General features: G+C 39.3%; 2 protein-coding genes across 11 annotated transcripts in view; one reads left to right on the forward strand and one right to left on the reverse strand.

The window, feature by feature from the left end:
• Positions 1–7,382, forward strand: part of SLC24A1 (solute carrier family 24 member 1) — a 42,168-nt gene extending 34,786 nt beyond the window's left edge. For 4 of the 6 annotated variants that reach the window (XM_029236851.1, XM_029236852.1, XM_029236850.1 and 1 more), the window contains 4 exons: positions 842–1,552; positions 2,290–2,379; positions 3,474–3,640; positions 4,584–4,891. In XM_029236851.1, coding sequence (XP_029092684.1) covers positions 842–1,552; positions 2,290–2,379; positions 3,474–3,640; positions 4,584–4,833 — 1,218 coding nt within the window. In that variant the 3' untranslated portion in view covers positions 4,834–4,891. Of the gene's footprint in view, positions 1–841; positions 1,553–2,289; positions 2,380–3,473; positions 3,641–4,583; positions 6,116–6,872 lie in introns of those variants that run through there. The other 2 variants (XM_029236853.1, XM_029236848.1) reach the window with 2 other exon arrangements.
• A 3,966-nt stretch (positions 7,383–11,348) lies between these two features.
• The window catches only part of DENND4A (DENN domain containing 4A), a 130,318-nt gene continuing 122,790 nt past the window's right edge, over positions 11,349–18,876 (reverse strand). For 4 of the 5 annotated variants that reach the window (XM_029236845.1, XM_029236843.1, XM_029236844.1 and 1 more), the window contains 4 exons: positions 18,565–18,682; positions 17,816–17,978; positions 17,587–17,651; positions 11,810–11,971 (listed from right to left, as the gene is read on the reverse strand). In XM_029236845.1, the coding sequence (XP_029092678.1) occupies positions 11,835–11,971; positions 17,587–17,651; positions 17,816–17,978; positions 18,565–18,682 (483 nt within the window). In that variant the 3' untranslated portion in view covers positions 11,810–11,834. Of the gene's footprint in view, positions 11,972–17,586; positions 17,652–17,815; positions 17,979–18,564; positions 18,683–18,876 lie in introns of all 5 variants that reach the window. The other variant, XM_029236846.1, reaches the window with a different exon arrangement.

Raw genomic sequence — 18,876 nt, forward strand, 5'->3', positions numbered from 1 at the left:
GTGTGGACCATAAGCAAGTCATTTAACTACTCTGTACCCTAGTTTCTTCATCTGTCAGATGGATTTAGTTCTGCCTATATCATAAATTAATTGACTCATGAAACATACTAAGTGCTAGTTGTTATGATTATTATTATACCACTTAGCATGATGCCTGGCACATAAATACCCTCAGAAAATAGGTATCCTCCTCGTCATCATCATTTTACACATATAAGGTAATAGAGCAGTTGAGGAGTTTTAGTGGACTCAGCAATGGGATGTAACCACCAGAAGACACCATGTCATTTTAGGCAACATTAATGGAAGCACAGTATCTAAAATAAGGGGGGTGATAACCCTGTTTGACTCTGTGAAGTGTTCTGTGTTGTTTTAGAAGCCTCCTCATGGGATATAAGCTAACTAGAATGAGTTCACCAAGAAGGAGAGGAGGCTTTAGGCCATAGTATGGGGGAACCATAGAAGGATCTGGGAATCTTTAACCCAGGGAAGAGAGCTGTCTCATGGAAGAGTGTTATGTATGGCTCCCAAGAGTAAACCTATACACAGGAGGTAGAACTTTGGTATAAATATGACTTCAAACCAATCAGAGTTGTCAAGATGACAGAAGCTGCTTTAAGTGGTGAGTTCTCCATCCCTAGAAATGATCAAATAAAGACCAGACCACCACTGGGTAGGAGTGTTGTGAAGGGAATTTTGCTGAATGATTGCACTAGTTTCTTCCTCATACTCAAGCTTTTAGATACATTCTGAGAACAACAACAACAAATGTGGGGAAAAACTGTGGGGAGAAACAAGCAGGGCAGTTATTTCCCATTAATCTGTTGGCTTTGGATTGCAGGGAGATGTGGCTGAAGCTGAGAGCACAGGTGAAAGGACGGATAATGAGGTTAAAACTCCTGGTGAAGGTGAAAATGGAGAGCAAAGTGGAGGTGAAGCTCGACCAGAAGGTGAAGGTGAAGAAAAAGGAGAGAATGAAAGTGAAGGTGACATCCAGGCAGAAAGGAAAGGAGAGAATGAAAGTGAAGGTGACATCCAGGCAGAAAGGAAAGGAGAGAATGAAAGTGAAGGTGACATCCAGGCAGAAAGAAAAGGAGATGATGAAGGTGAAGGTGAAATCCAAGCAGGAGAAAATGGTGAAATGAAAGGTGATGAAGGTGACCTCCAGGCAGAAAGGAAAGGAGATGATGAAGGTGAAGGTGAAATCCAAGCAGGAGAAGATGGTGAAATGAAAGGTGATGAAGGTGAAACTGGAGAGCAGGAATTGAACGCTGAAAATCAAGATGAAGCCAAAGAAGATGAGAAAGGTATAGATGGTGAAGAGGAAGGTGATGGAGGTGAGAGTGAAGACGAAGAGGAGGAGGAGGAGGAGGGAGAGGAGGAGGAGGAGGAGGAGGGAGAGGAGGAGGAGGAGGAGCAGGAGGAGGAGGAGGAGGAGGAGGAGCCTTTGTCCCTGGAATGGCCTGAGACCAGGCAGAAGCAAGCCATTTACCTCTTTCTTCTGCCCATTGTGTTCCCACTGTGGCTGACGGTGCCCGACGTCCGGAGGCTGGTGAGTTTGCCCAGCTGTCCCCAAGCTATCTGCCCCCAGGGAGGCTGTGGGGTCTCTCGGCACTCCCCCCTCAAGAGGACGGAAGGGACAGGACAAACCAGCTTGACAGGGCTCAACTACAGAGAGGATCTGGGATGGAATCTGCAGCTCTAGTGGGGACCATGCACCTAAGGGGACACACTGATGGGCTTGGGAGGCCTCAGAATGTGCTTGTTTCCATCGCTATAAGCAACGTGAACTAACCCCTCCTCGAATTCTCAGTTTCTTGATTTTAATATGGGAATGGTGCCACTGCACACCCTCCACATTGCACAGGGATATTGTGAAACCCCAGGGTGATAAGTGCTGTTTCTACCCAGTATTCCTGTTTATAAGGAAAGGTCCGACTAACATACTCCACCCAAAGGGGAACCATATTCTGTCTCTGGGTCCAGAGAGGGGTGGGGTGGGGAGAGGTTGCTGAAGCCAAACCAGGTACTTAGATTGGTCTGGTTCCAGGGCAAGCAGGTAGCTCTCTTCAGTTTGGCAACTGCTGAACCCCCTCCTGTGTGGACTCCCCTATGGGCCACCAACCCCATCCTTCTCAAGGTCCTCACTGGAGACAGAGATGGAAGCTCAAACTTCTCCACATCCTCTCCATGACTCCTCCAGCAGATCTCTTCACTGATACTGGGGCTCCCTCAGAAGGGCCAGAGACCTTTAGCCTCTGCAACTTATTTCTCTTCCTTTTCAAACAGGAGGCTAGGAAATTTTTTGTTATCACCTTCCTGGGATCCATCATGTGGATAGCCATGTTCTCATACCTCATGGTGTGGTGGGCTCACCAGGTGAGTGTGCGGCAGGAACTAAATCCTGCATTAGCAGGTCAAAAGGACTTTTTCCCTTCAGGGTGAATTTCTGGTACCCAGGGAATAGCGAGGACCAAGTGAATTTGTAGCTTATACATTGTAAAGGCTAAAAAGTAGACTTTATATTCCAGGGAATGTAGTGCTTTTCAGGTGTGGCTCTTCTGTCTTGTAGCGTGACAGAAGGCCCTTCACAACCTGATCTAGTTGACCATTCCTTCTTAGCATTATCCCCTGCTTCCTCTGTTTTGTATCCCACACTTCTCTCCACCTGGTGACATCATACACACTCGTGAGAGCAAGCTCAGTTTTGCCTCCGTTCTGGCGTTTAATCAGTCTTCTGAGTGCTTAATGGCTTTGCTGTTCTACCTAGAATATTGCACTTAAGCACAGAGCTGTATTATTATTATTATTATTTTAAATATTTATTTGGCTGCATGGGCCTTAGTTGCAGCACGCGGGATCTTTTGTTGTGGCACGCAGGCTCTCTAGTTGTGGCGCAGGGGCTTAGTTGCCCTGTGGCAAGTGGGATCTTAGGTCCCCGACCAGGGATTGAACCCACCTCCCCTGCATTGGAAGGCGGATCCTTAACCACTGGACCAGCAGGGAAGTCCCTGTATTATTATTTACATGCTTTTCTCTTTCAAGCTGAGAGTAGGGTCAGTGTTGTACTGCTCATACTTCTACCTCCAGCCTCTAAAAAGTTCCTGGCACATAGCAGGTGTCCGTGGTTCTGGAAATGGAAACTTGACACCAAGAGGCCTTTGGAGGAGCAGTTCTTTTGGGAAGGTAGAGGTGTTGTAGTTGGAATGACAGTAAGTGGTATCATAGGTGGACTTTTACTCCAGTTTAGAAAAGAGCGGCATCATTCCCTGAAGCTTTGAGCAGGGGTCCTGTTCCTTCTCTCCATGGCCCATCTCCCCAGCTGTTAGTTCTGCTGTGACCCTACCTCACTCAGGCCAAGGGAATGTGAACTCTGTGGAAGGTGTTGGTTTTGCACAAAGTAGTATGTGGTTGGTGCTTTGAAGAGCCTCAGATTTTTCACTTGGTTTCTCATTACTGTTACTATTTACCAGGTTGGTGAAACAATAGGGATTTCTGAAGAGATTATGGGCTTGACAATCCTAGCAGCAGGCACATCAATTCCTGACCTCATCACCAGTGTGATTGTCGCGCGGAAAGGCCTGGGAGACATGGCCGTGTCAAGCTCTGTGGGCAGTAACATATTTGATATCACCGTGGGGTGAGTGGCAAAGTTGCTTTCTAGGGCATGATATGTATGACTGGCAAACACTGTGTTGGCTCTGTCTGCTGGTTTTTTGCTCCATTCATTATACATGGGATAAAAGGGCATTTATGTTTTTAGCTTCTGCAAGGCAACAAAGTATCCTCCCTTCATTCATCACAGCCAGATAGGATAATAGAACTAAAATGCTGCCTGAAATGTAACTGACTAGAATTTATAGATGAATTGAAAAATGAAGTCCATTAAATTCCATTACCAAATACAAACGCTCTGCTCACTGACCCCCAAGGTGGAGGAGGTGGGGTTGGAAGAAGCAGTGACTCAGTCTTACCTCCTGACATTCTTGCTTCTTTGCATTTGGACTCCTGCTGGCTCAGAGGTTCTAAAAGCATTTTGTATAAACAAAGAAATGCTGCTTACTCCTGTATGGGTTTGCTTACCCCGCTCCTCCCAACTTTGTCAGAGCAGAGTGTCTGCGCTATTTTCATTTCCCCAATCATGTTCTGGATTTGGGTGGTGGCTTTGGTTTCCTTAATTTGTATATGTGTGTGTTTGCAGGGTGGGGCAGGTAAGAGGGCATAGGAGAGCCCTGATCACTAACGAATGTAAGGAAATGTTATCCTGAGCTAGGCCTTATCCTGATTTAGAGAGTCACACATCTACCAATTTAGGTTAGTCATACAGAAGTCATGAAGTATGACGAAAACAAACTCAGACCCAGAAAACCTGTTTTAATCTTAGGCTCTCCCAGTTATCAGCTGTGAGTACTTGGGCACATAATTCCCTGAACCTTAGTTTTCTCACCTGTGAAATGAATGTTATCTGCTCTGTTTCACAGGTTTGTGTAAAAATGAGTGCTTTGTAAATTGTAAAATACTGTTAAGTATATGGCATGACTATAAACATTAAGAATATTCACACTGTTTCTTCCATCTTGCAGCCTGCCCCTTCCTTGGATGCTTTTCTCTTTTATCAATGGATTACAGCCTGTTCCTGTCAGTAGCAATGGCTTGTTTTGTGCCATTGTTTTGCTTTTTCTCATGCTCCTGTTTGTGATCTCTTCAATTGCATTATGCAAATGGAGAATGAACAAGATCCTGGGCTTTACCATGTTCCTCCTGTACTTTGTATTCCTGATAATCAGTGTGATGTTAGAAGATCGAATCATATCCTGTCCTGTGTCTGTCTAAGTCAGTCACTGTTGCTCAAAATGGACACGGATCAGAAAACCATGCCAGAAGTTACTGTACCACTTGTTACATTAAAGAATGAACATGATCCAGGAGAGTGAACTGAGTGGGCAGGAGCCTCTGATGTGGATGTGATCGGGACTGAAGTTTATCCCTGGAAAACACCTGCAGCTCACTGTGGATTAGGACTCTTTGGAGGGGTGGAGCTCCTACCACCCCTGATGCAGACAGCTAACACATGGAGGCCAGCAGAAGGACCCAAGTCAGAGAAGTTTCTAAAATGAGATATTTGGGAGTGAGGGTTGGGACAGGTACCTTAGCAATCAGATAAGCTCCCATGTTCACAGTTCCCTGATTATTCCTGAAGGGCTGCTGATGCAAAAGATGCAGGTGTGGTCTCCATCTCACCCTCCTGGCCCCTGCCCCCAGCACATGCTGCAGTTTACTGTCTCCTCTTTTTCTGTTCAAAACATGTGGTTCTATCAGATTTGTATTCATTACAGGTTCAGTTACTGGTGAGTTTAAAGGAGCAAAGTCTATAGGAAAAAAAGTATAACAAGAATCAATTATCATTACACACTGTAGTCCAGTAAAATGTGTACCAATATTTTATAGCTTAAAAAGGAGGACTACATTTGCTCTCGTTGCATTTCTGAAAAGTCAAATTAAAATAAGCAGCTCAAGAAATTAAAATTTATAATTTGCCCTTCAATTGGAAGATGTGGGTATTAGGGAAGGAGAACTACTCTGAGGGCTATTTAAAAACATGTATTTATTAGGAAATCCAAGTTAGTGTTGTCTCCATCAGGTGGGTCACCTTGAGGGATCAGACATTCTAACAAAGCTGTCCTGGCTCTGTGCCCCTCCCCTCTCATATTCTTACCCAACAGTGACAGCTGCACTAGTGAGTGAGAAACAAAGTAATTTTTAAAAAGAGTCTAAGGTCAGTAGAGCCAAATCTGGTTTACAAAGTAAGAGATCCAGTGGGGCAATGCTATTTTTGTATGTCATCCTAGATAGGATTATAAAACAAGAAGATTGATTTCTTGTGTGGCTTACAAGTGGATATTAAGGCGATTACAAAGGAGAAATTCCAAAAATGTTTAAACAATGACAAGATGGTAAGGAAAAGAGTATTACTACTTCCACGGTAGCTGATGTAAAGGACACCTGTGTGTTTTTTAAAAAATTATTTAATTTATTTTTGGCTGCGTTAGGTCTTCGTTGCTGCATGCGGGCTTGCTCTAGTTGTGGTGAGTGGGAGCTACTCTTTGTTGCGGTGCGCGGGCTTCTCATTGCGGTGGCTTCTCCTGTTTAGGAGCACGGGCTCTAGGCGCGCGGGCTTCAGTAGTTGTGGAATGTGGGCTCTAGAGCGCAGGTTCAGTAGTTGTGGCCCACAGGCTTAGTTGCTCCGCGGCATGTTGGATCTTCCCAGACCAGGGCTCGAACCCATGTGCCCAGTATTGGCAGGTGGATTCTTAACCACTGCGCCACTAGGGAAACCCGACACCTGTGTTTTTAAAAATTGTGTGGTTAAACATTTCAGGTGGAAGTTGAAATGCTTGTATATTAAATACCACTGCTTGCTGCTTTTACTGGCATCAGGTTAAGGGGCACATTAAAAATGAAACAGTGTGGTGGTTACAAAGCAAAAGGAGCTGAGGTGAATGTAGTTTAGGATGGTAAATATCGCTTTAATTAGAAACATGAGAGAGGATTCACTGAAGACTAGAAGATAGCAGGACAAGTGTGATGTGGGAAAAAAACCAAACATTTTGGTGTGGAAAGGCTGTGTTCAAAGTACTTCAGTCCATAATCCATCTTTTAAGGCGGGCTGGTTAATTTAATTCATGGCCTCACTCCAGGACTCACATTCTTTGGAAATGACTTTCACTAAATTTCAATGAATTGTGAGTCCCAATGATATTTTACAAAAATGGACGTGTTCATCCATATCTTTAGGTCATTTAGTCAGAATGCTCGAGAGAAGACTGATGAAGAATATGGGATCATGTTCATATTCCATATTCTTAAATTAGTTATCCTCATTCCTGATGCTGCCGCACTGCCTGGTCTCCATATGCCATGGCCTAAGAACAGGAGGAGAGAGCAGTGCCTATGGAAGGGAGATCCCAATACCAACACTCTGGGCACCAATCTGGTATCTGCCACCAACCTCAGCTGGTCTCGAGGACGTCACCTCACTGACAGCCTGGGAGCTGGTGCTCTTCCCCAGAATGACTTATGAGGAGTGATGGACGGTGAAACATCCTGTAAAGGTAAAGTGCTAGGCTGCCATTTGATGATTAAAATCGACTCTAATGGTTGAATATCATTTTTCTGATCCGTTTGCTAAATTTCTGGCATTCCTCTTTGCCTAGAAAGGAAGTTCTGACTTCACACTATGTAGAAAAGAGTCAAAAACAAAAAAGAAGGCTGGGTCTTGATGGATGAGCAGCTGGTGGGGAGAAAGGAGAGTTCAGGGAGATGGAAAACTTACGTAACTTCTAAAAGATCAATTTGTTATGCTTGAAATAAAAAATTTTGCAATCCATTATAAATTACAATTTATTAAAATTGTGCTTTTTTTTTTTTCTCTGTACGCGGGCCTCTCACTGTTGTGGCCTCTCCCGTTGCGGAGCACAGGCTCCGGACGCGCAGGCTCAGCGGCCATGGCTCACGGGCCCAGCCGCTCCTTGGCATGTGGGATCTTCCCGGACCGGGGCACGAACCCGTGTCCCCTGCATCGGCAGGCGGACTCTCAACCACTGTGCCACCAGGGAAGCCCAAAATTGTGCTGTTTTAGAGGTAAAGTACCATCTTAAAATGTCAAGATAATGGTTAGCTGGTCCTCTCATTTGATGGGCAAGATGTTCTGTGTAGCTAGTTACATGGGACAAATTCTAGGTCTTTCATTCAGCAAGAAAGTCAGAACTGTCTTACGTGAGTGTCTAAATTGGAAGGAAGTGGCTGCACAGATGATTTCTCCTTCATTCCCCTTGAGGCTGCATTTCTTTGAAGGCCCTGGTGATAGGTTTGGGCCAAATTTATAAAAACGTAAAACTCTTCCTAATTTAATGGGTTAAGATTCTGTGTAGTACCAGAAAAAAAAGGATGTATTCCAAATTTAAAAAAATTAGTATATATGTTTAAATGGTTACTGTACATTATGAACATTATATTGTACTCATCAACAGATCTGAAAATGCTTCTATCAAATTATAGGCTTGGCCTTTTGTGATACTCTGAAAGTATCGTAAAAATTCTATATCCTAATAATCATTTAAAGATAAGTACCAAAAGGGGCAAGAATTGGAATTTAATATTTAAGACACAGCCTGGTAGATACATTTGAAGAACTGGTTGGCCTAATGGGCCACAGAATATCCTTGGTTCTGGCCCCCTTCTTTGTGAGAGGGTCCTCCTGCGGGTGCAGCTTGCTTGCAGTGTATTTTGGGCCTGGTTACTATGAAAGGTACAAAGAAAGGGCCAATGATCAGGGTTGTCCATCCCTGTGGGGTCACTAGACAGGCAGGACACCCTGGTCTAAGGCTGCCCATACAACCAAAGCATACTTCTGGTCCTCAGGCCCTTAACTGTGATGAGCCGGCAAATCTGGAGAATTTCATTTACAGAAAATTCCATCAGTTGCTCCAATGGTTTTATCACAGTACTGTGTTTGAAAAGAAAATCTTTAAATACAAAAGGAAGGAGCCATCCAAATGAACAGCAACTGTGGAAAGGCTGCAGTAACTTTATCAGAAGAGTCTGTTATCTTACACAGACTTTTTGAATCAGAGACAGAAATTCCTATATTAATTTGTCCAATACTAATTTTGTAAACAAAAATAATTAAGCCAGCAAATGTACTTACTTTGGGGTCAGAGAAAGAGGGCAGTATGAAGGGATAATAAGAAGATACCAAGTACTGAGAGTATTAAGGTAAACTGGTATGCAGCTACCAGAGAATTCAGTTCTGAAATAAAACTTTGTCTTGTATCCAAACAGGAAGGGCAGAGCATGCTAAGACTAGCACAAAGGCAGACCAAGGACCCTCTCAAAGAGGCAGCGTACTCTTTCCCTTCCTGCTCTGAGATAAAGTAACTAATAGCAGCTTTCAAGTTCTAGTGGGAGAAACAAAAATAAAGCTGGGCAATCGCACATTACCATACAAATGGTTATTTTCTTACCATATACTTACAAAATATGTAGAAGTACAACATAACTTTTATATGCAGCAGGCTAACGCTAGCTGCACTAAAGTATCATAGTAATTACCAGCATGAAATAAAAAAAAATAAGCATATCACCTAAAATGTTAAACCAACATTTTCAGGGGCTATTTTCTCTACAAAGAAAAATGGAAAGCCATTTTAAGAAAACGTTAAAATAAAATAAGCTAATGGCTTTAGGGTTTTAAAGCAAAAAACCTCCCCGCAAAATTAGAAAAAAAAAAAAGAAGACAAAAATCAGAATATGACCAGACTGCATAACTCCCTAACAGGAGGAAAAAACTGAATATTGAAATATGATATAAAATACAAATGTATGACATTCAAAACACAATGGGAGGAAGTAGTAAACAAGTTGTACCAGGACATGGCATGATTTATTTTCAACTAGTAAACAGATAAACAAAACTAAGAGTAAGAAAATAAAAGACAGATAATGTAGCAAAAGGGTATTTCTCTCTAACATGATTGGCCATGATTCTCTAAAATGTATGGTCAACAGAGATAAAATTGAAGAAAAGTTTGTATGGAGTTATTTCAAAGGATGATCTACATTTTAATTTTCTTTTGATCAAGGTTTACCACTCTCTATTCATGTTTTAGGTTTTATTTTTAAAGAGTAAATTTGTGCAAATAATATTCCCTGGGGATTGAAAATAGGGGAAATAAAACCCAGTCAAAAGTAGAAACAAAACTTGGTGTCAGGGGAAGGAGATAAAAATTACATTCACTTTTCCAAATGAGTCTGAACCATAAAGAATGGGCTTTACCTTACTTTTTCTGGTCAGATATTTGAAATCAATAAACTGTTATTCATATATACTGCTTGTGTTAAAGAAAAGATAATCAATAGTGAAAGCTGTTCTTATACAAACAATAACAAAAAACCAGAATAGAACCCCAGAATTCTGTTTGGAGGGATGTTTGTCACTAATGCCAAAAGCCTCATCTATCAAATGTTTCTCTCCTCTGACAACTTTGAAATGACTGTGACTTAGAGAACGTAAGACTGAATTAAAATGTGAAGCGTGGACCTGAATAGGAAGGAAGGATAAGACAAGAGTGGTATTTACAAAAGAGAGGCAGATACATGTGCACAGCACCAGACTTTTCAAGTAAGCAAGTTCAGCGCCAAACTAACTGAACTAAAATTTTACATTTTTAAACTTTCCCCATTATTTCCCAGAGTAGAAAGCTGTGAAATGTTTTAGCTTGGTGCTATTCACTAGTGGGATGAACTCAAAAGTGTTTTTTCTACAGCTGAACTGGTTCTTAGTCTCAGGACTTTAAGGTATCTCCAGTCCAAAGTGTCCTGAACTCTGCCGGCTTCTACACATCTAATTTAGGACCTTTCATTTTTTCCTTCTTTGAAATTGGCTAGAGAATTCCTTCATTATGACAATGTGTGCAAACACACACATGAACACACTGAAAATCTATAAATAATTCTAACGGCCAAAGGATACTTTATCAGAATTACCCAAAGAAAGTGATATTAGAAATAATGCGACTACAAATATTTTTTAAGATTCTATTTAATACCCATGGTACTTAAACATTCAGTTTACTGTCTATTTCTGGATATTGCTGGATTTTAGATTCCATAAACCAGATTCTGAAGGCTTATTGAAAAAGCCAGGTTCCTCAATATGGGAAATTCTATCTGGCTGTACTTTTAGAGAGTTATTATTTTTCTACTTTTGAAAAAATATTTTGAATATTTATATATAATATATATATATATATATAATATTAACAGAATACTCCAATAGGTCATATTCCAGATAAACATACTACAATTTGCATCATATCCAATATTTTAGATATTAAAATAAAGGTAGAATTTGGGGTAAACTGTCTGACATATTTCCTAACATAAGTGTTCATGTAGAATATTAAAATTTAAATTGATATTTGGCTCTATAAGCTATTTTCCCTGTGTATTGTATGCATCTATTAGCAATAGAGAAAATTTTGGAATCATGGTATGTTGAACCTGATTTTACAGAAGCAGATTTGGAACCTCTCTGGCTGTCCTTCCACAAGGCTCAGTGAGTCAGTCTGGGCAATGCACACCCTTGCCATGACTCACCCACTGCAGTCAGGCTCAGGAGTACTAATATGCGATCCTAGGACAACACTGACACTAGCGCTGACATTTCTGAATCACTCTTCCAAGTAGTAAAAAAAAGTATAGATATACATATAGAGATCTGCAGCTGTACTAATTACTTCAAATAGCAGCAGACAAGGAAAATAAGCACTTAATTACCTTGCTTCATAAGATTAAGTTCATTTTGTTTGCTATATTAAGTTTAAAAATTAAAAAAATATCAACTTATTATAAACAAGTTAAAATATGTATAATACAACTTCACGGTCAAAACATTTGAGTAGTCTATGAAAACAGGAGATACTTTGTTCTTACATTTGTTTAAGTTCCATACATGATTTTTCAATCTGTCTCTTCCAAAAGAATCCATAAAACAGTTGTCTTATTCTATGGGAACCAATTTTGTTTATGGATTTTTTCATCACAAAAATACTTAATTACTTGTACGGGAGAAGAAAAAACAAAGAAACGGGAAACAAAGTAGCTCTCTCCCACTTGTTAGTATTTTCTTAAGACACTCTGTACATAAACTATCTGAACTTCCTGAACCATTTACAAATGCATTTTCAAAAACTGAAGAAAAAAGGTTAGAGTCTAAAAGTGTTATTTTATACACTGACTACACAATACGTATTGAAAAAATACACACACATATCTTAAAGATAAGGTTCTCCAAAGGTTTTTCGACATTCCATCACTCCTGTACTTGGTGGTCTATCACAGTTGTGAGTACTCTTGACTTGACTAGGTGTGAGACGATCATATGCCACCTTGTATTCTTTATCAAATGCATCTGCAAAAATTCATAAAGAAATTTATATTTGATATTATCAGCAATCAAGTTTTTGTAATGCTACAGAACCACAAAATTAGAAGCCAAGAAGGAATCTCTAGGTCATTTCTGCCAACACAGAATTTCAGAGCTGGAATGGGGACCTTAGAGTTCGTAGCATTTAGAGCTAGGTTACACAGACCACTGAAATGTGAAGTACTAAGATGTCAACTGTTTAAAATTCTTCTTTCCCAAATTAAAAAATTTTGGTAAAACACATATAAAATTTACCATCATAACCATTTTTAAGTGCACAGTTCTCTGGTATACATACAGTTCTGTGGTATACATTCACAGTTCTGAATGTATACATACATTCATAATGTTGTGCAATCATCACCACCGTCCATCTCCATAACTCTTTTCACCTTGTGAAACTGAAACTCTATACCCATTAAATAATAATACTCCTCTCCCCTCCCCCCAGCTCCTGTCAACTCTAATTCTACTTCTGTCTCTATGATTTTGGCTTCTTTAAGTACTTCTTAAGTGGAATCATACAGTATTTGTCTTTTTGTGACTGGCATATTTCACTTAATATAATGTCTTCAAGGTTCATTCATGTTGTAGCATATGTCAGAATTTCTTTTCTTTTTTAAGACTGAATAATAGTTCACTGTATGTATATATCCCATTTTGCTTATACACTCATCCTTCAATGGACACTTGGGTTGCTTCCACATCTCAGCTATTATGAATAAGACTGCTATAAACATGAGTATACTAATATCTCTTTGAGACCCTGCTTTCAATTCTTCAGGGTATACCCAGAAGTGAAATTGTTGGATAATGTGGAAATTCTGTATTTAATTTTTTAAGGGAAATGCCATATTGTTTTCGACAGCAGCTATACCATTTTATATTACTACTAACAATGCGCAAGGGTTCCAATTTTTTCATATCCTTATTTTCCAGAAAATAACCAACACATTATTTTCTGGGTTTTTGATAGTAGCCATTCTATCTAATGGTATGAGATGGTATCCCATTGTAGTTTGTTTTTTTTTTTTGCGGTACGCGGGCCTCTCACTGTTGTGGCCTCTCCCGTTGCAGAGCACAGGCTCTGGACGCACAGGCTTAGCGGCCATGGCTCACGGGCCTAGCCGCTCCGCGGCATGTGGGATCTTCCCGGACTGGGGCACGAACCCGTGTCCCCTGCATCGGCAGGCGGACTCTCAACCACTGCGCCACCAGGGAAGCCCTGATACCACCTTTTGATGCACAGAAATCTTTAATTTTCATGATGCCCCATTTGCCTATTTTTTCTTTTGTTGCCTGTACCTTGGGTGTCATATCCAAGAAATCACTGACAAATCCATGTCATGAAGCTTTTGTCCTATGTTTTCTTCTAATAGCTTTATAGTTTTAGGACTCACATTTAGGTATTCAACCCATTTTGAGTTAATTTTTGTATAAGGGTCCAACTTCATTCTTTTGTTAAGTGGATATCCCATTTTCCCAGAACAATTTATTGAAAAGACTGTCTTTACCCCACAGAATGGTCTTGGCATTCTTATCAAAAATCATTTTTACCATAAATGTGAGGGTTTATTTCTGGGCTGTCTATTCTATTCCACTGGTCTATATGTCTGTCTTTATGCTAGTACCACACTGTTTTGATTACTGTAGATTTGCTATAAGTTTTGAAATCAGTTAGTGTGAGTCCTCCAGATTTGTTCTTTTTGAGGTTGTTTTGGCTACTTGGGGTCCCTTGAGATTCCATAAATTTTAGGATGGGTTTTTCTGTTTCTGTAAAAAACATCATTGGGGTTCTGACAGCAATTGCACTAAATCTGTAGATTGAGTAGTACTGATATCTTAAGCATATTAGTCTTCTAATTTATGAACGTGGGGTATGTTTCCATTCATTCACATGATCTTTAATTTCTTTAAGCAATGTTTGTAATTTTCATTGTACAAGTCTTTCACCTCCTTGGTTAAACAAGCTCCTAAGTATTTTATTCTTTTTGATGCTACTGTAAATGGAATTGCTTTCTTAATTTCATTTTGGATTATTCATTGCTAGTTACAGAAATTCAGCTGATTTTTGTATCTTGATCTTATATCCTACAACCTTGCCGAATTCATTTATTAACTCTAATATTTTGGGATTTTTGTTCTGTTTTGATTTGGTGTGGAATCTCTAGGGTTTTCTATACATAAGATCGTGTTGTTTATAAATAAAGATAGTTTAACTTCTTCCTTTCCAATCTGGATGCCTTTTATTTCTTTTTCTTGCCTAGCAGCTCCAGCTAGAACTTCCAGTACAATGTTGAATAGAAGTGGTGGAAGAAGGCATCCTCTTCTTGTTCTGGATCTTAAAGGGAAGACTTCCTGTTTTGCACCATTGAGTATGGTTTTAAACTGTGGGTTTTTCACAAATGCCCTTTATCAGGTTGAGGATGTTCCCTTCTATTCCTAGTTTGTTGAATTTTGTCAAATGCTTTTTCTGTGTCTATTGAGACATCATGTGGTTTTTTTTTGTTTTTTTTTTTTTGCGGTATGCAGGCCTCTCACTGTTGTGGCATCTCCCGCTGCGGAGCACAGGCCATGGCTCACGGGCCCAGCTGCTCTGCAGCATGTGGGATCTTCCCGGACCGGGGCACGAACCCGTGTCCCCTGCATCGGCAGGCGGACTCTCAACCACTGCGCCACCAGGGAAGCCCCATCATGTGGTTTTGTCTTTCATTCTGTTAATATGGTGTATTACATTGATGGAGTTTTTTAATGTTGAACCAACATTGCATCCCTGGGATAAATCCCACTTTGTCATGGCAAATAATCCTTTCTCTATGTTGCTGGATTTGGTTTACTAGTATTTTGTTGAGGATTTCTGCATCTATATTAATAAGGGATATTGCTCTTTCATTTTCTTTTCTTGTGATGTCTTTGTCTGGGCTTGGTCAGCGTAATAATATTGGCCTAACGCATAGAATGAGCTAGGTAGCACTCCTTTTTCTTCTACTTTTTTTGTCAGAGTTCGTGAAGGGTTAGTGTCTTAGTTTGGGCTGCTGTAACAGAATACCATAGACTGGGTGGCTTAAATGATGAACATTTATTTCTCACAGTCTGGAGGCTGGGAAGTCCAAGATCAAGGTGCCAGCAGATGTGGTGACTGGTAAGAGCACTCTTCCTGGTTTGCAGATAGCTGTCTTCTCCTTGTATCCTCACGTGGCTGAGAAAGAGAGGGACAGCTCTCTTCTTTTTCTTTTACTTTTCGTTTTTTTTTGGCTGCACCATGCAGCTTGCGGGATCTTAGTTCCATGACCAGGAATTGAACCTGGGCCACAGCAGTGAAACTGCTAAGTCCTAACCACTGGACCGCCAGGGAATTCCCTCCTCTTTTTCTTATAAGGATACTAATACCATCTTAGGGGCTCCAACCTCATGATGTAATTACTTTCCAAAGGCTCTACTTCCAAATACTATCATATTAGGGCTTCAATATATATGAATTTGGGGGTAGGGGACACAAACATTGCAGTTCATAACAAATGGTATTATCCTTCTTTAAACATCTGGTAGAATTCACCATCTGGTCCTGGGCTTTTCTTTGTGGGACGATTTTTGATTACTAACTCAAATCTCTTTACTTGTTATAGGTCTATTAAGATTTTCTATTCTTGAATCAGTTTTATAGTTTATGTCTTTCTAGGAATTTGCCTGTCTCTTCTAGGTTATCTAATTTGTTGGCATATAATTATTTATAATAATTATTTTTATTTCTGTAAGGTCAGTAGGAATATCCCACCTATTTATTTATTTAATTTTTGGCTGCGCTGGGTCTTCATGACTGCATGCAGGCTTTCTCTAGTTGCGGTGAGCGGGGGCTACTCTTCGTTGCAGTGCACGGGCCTCTCACCGCGGTGGCTTCTCATTGCGGAGCATGGGCTCTAGGTGCACAGGCTTCAGTAGTTGTGGCATGTGGGCTCAGTAGTTGTGGTTCGTGGGCCCTAGAGCGCAGGCTCAGTAGTTGTGGTGCACGGACTTAGCTGCTCTGTGGCATGTGGGATCTTCCTGGACCATCGAACCTGTGTACCCTGCATTGGCAGGTGGATTCTGAACCACTGTGTCACCAGGGAAGTCCCGGAATATCACCCCTTTTATCCTAATTTCAGTAATTTGAGTCTTCTCTCTTTTTCTCTTAGTCTAGCTTAAAGGTCTGTCAATTTTGTTGATCTTTTCAAAAACAAACTTTTGATTTCAATGAGTTTCTCGATTTTTAAAAATATTTTCCCTGTTTCTCTATTTTATTTATTTCTGCACTAATATTTATTTCCTTCCTCCTGCTTGCTTTGAGTTTAGTTTGCTCTTCTTTTTCTAGTTTCTTAAGGTAGAAACTGCTTTCACTGAATCTCAAAGTTTTGGTATGTTGTGTTTTTAATTTTCATTTACCTCAAAGTATTGTCTAATTTCTATTATGATTTTTTTGACCAATTTGCTATTTAGGAGTGTGTTGTTTAATTTCTATATACTTGTGAATTTTTTATTTTCCTTCTATTATTGATTTCTCTTTTCATTGTACTGTGGTTAGAGAACATACTTTGTATGATTTCAAACCTTTTAAATTTACTGAGAGACTTGTTTTATGGCCTAACATTTGGTTTATCCTGGACAATATTCCGTGTGCAGTGGAGAAGAATGTGTATTTTGTTGTTGTTGGATGGTGTGTTCTGTAGATGTTTCTTAGGCCTAGTTGGTTTACAGTGCTGTTCAAGTCTTCTATTTCCTTGCTGATCTGCTGCCTAGTTGTTCTATTATGGTTGAATGTCTATTTCCCCCTCCAGTTCTGTTAGTTTTTACTTCATGTATTTTGGGGCTCTGTTGTTGTATATATGTTATAATTATTATAAACAATTAATAATTCTTGGTGGATTGACTGTTTCATCATTATACAGTGTCCTTCTTTGTCTCTAAAGTCTATCTTTTCTGATATTAATATAGTCACTCTAGCTCCCTTTTTAGTACTATTTGCATGGAGTATCTTTTTCAATCCTTTTACTTTCTATTTGTTACTCTAAAGGAGGCCAAGCACAATAACTGAGAGTAGAAGATGATCAACCAAAAATATTTGAGACCTCCTAAAATATATATTTAGCTACATTACATTTTTTCTGAAAGAAGCTTAATGTCATTAGTGATATGACACAATAGTTAAAAGCATGGGATTGGAAATTAAGACTGCTTGGTTCAGATATGGCTCCGTTATTGCTGTGAAACCCAAGTTTAAGTCATTTAACCTCTTGGATCCTCAGTTGCGTCAGTAATAAAATGGAAATGATAACAGTACCCATCTCATAGGGATTTTGAGGATTATATGAGATAAAATATGGAAACTACTTGCTACAATGTAAGGCACATAATAAGCCCTCAAAAAATGTTAGCTTTCATTATTTATCATTATTATTACCAACATGACCTAAATATCAAAGTATCTTTTATCTTATATTAAAAAAATCAGACACAGTTGTATTATATTAATATAATTTTATATTAAACTAATTAAGACTACCAATATAAAAACACTTTGAAAACTATACCATGATATATAAATATTACATGTTATGCTGAATTACCTATATCAATGTTTTCTCTTCCCAGTGCCACAAGTGAGAGAAACAGTATTTCTCTATATAAACTCCTAAGGAGAAAAAGAAGTGGAGAAGATATTACTATTCAAACAGTCTATACATACCTACAAAAATTTTTATGTTAATATAAGCATGAGATATTCTAACAAATCACTCAGCAAACAATATGAATCTGCTTAGAGGAACAATATATTCATTTAAAAGAATGACTTACCTTTGTCTTTTAAAATGAGGACATTTATTCAGTGTCTCTAAAATCTGACTCATTGGTCCATAGACATCATTCATTTTAATGCTTTTTACCATATTTTTCAATAGTTCCTGGTTAAATGAATTATCACCTTTTTGCAATAAATGGACCATTGGATACTTCTGGGCTGTAAAAGAACAAAAGAGCAGATGAAGAAAAATGTTCTGTGTAGAAAGCAGAATGTAATTAAGCAGCAACTGACAGCTATTTAAAAAGTTACAAAGCAATAAAAATAAATTAAGGGCAATTGATAAAAGAACTGAAATCTAAGAATGAAGTAAGAAAAAAGGAAGAAATAAGACAAATAATGATAAAAATAAGCTTGAAGGCTCAAATACACAATAACTAAAAATACTGTTTTCCTCAATACAGCCCCTGGAAGGAATTTTAAATCAGCAGCCTGGGATGGAGACAAACAAAAAATAAGTACAAAGAAGAAATAGGGACAAGCAATGTGCCAAAAACAAAACCCCTCCAGCACATACACAGCACCACTCAAAAAACAAAAACAAAAACAACCCCTTGACCTCCATAGACAATAATACTAAAAACATCAAACTTAACACTCACTCTCAAACAAAAGAGTACGATTTTGACCTGTAAGACAAAAAGTAGTGTAAAATAAAAGTCAGTTACACATTAGTTTAGGCTATTTAAAGCAAGTAGAGAGTACTCTCATATGAAGGACATCAACATTCTATGACAGCACTTACTGTGGGCATTCCAGAGGATGTACAACGGCTGTCCTGGATCCTGATGTAATTTCATATTGTCCCACAACATTTGTATTAAAACATATTTACTGTCTTCAGACATACAGTGGCGAGGAATCTGTGTTGAAGAATAAAAAAACATTCATTAATGATCCTTATATGACAATGTTTTGTAAATATTTTATGAAGAGCCTTAAAAATATTTTTAGGATGCATGTGTGCAAGAGAGAAGAGAGAACAGAAAAATCACTGATTTGTCTGCATTTTATAACCTACCGAAGGGAGATGACCTGAGTTGAGAAGCCAGCGATC

This window comes from Monodon monoceros, unplaced genomic scaffold, assembly GCF_005190385.1.
Source record: "Monodon monoceros isolate NGI ecotype Baffin Bay Population unplaced genomic scaffold, NGI_Narwhal_1 Super_Scaffold_21, whole genome shotgun sequence".
NCBI lineage: Eukaryota > Metazoa > Chordata > Mammalia > Artiodactyla > Monodontidae > Monodon > Monodon monoceros.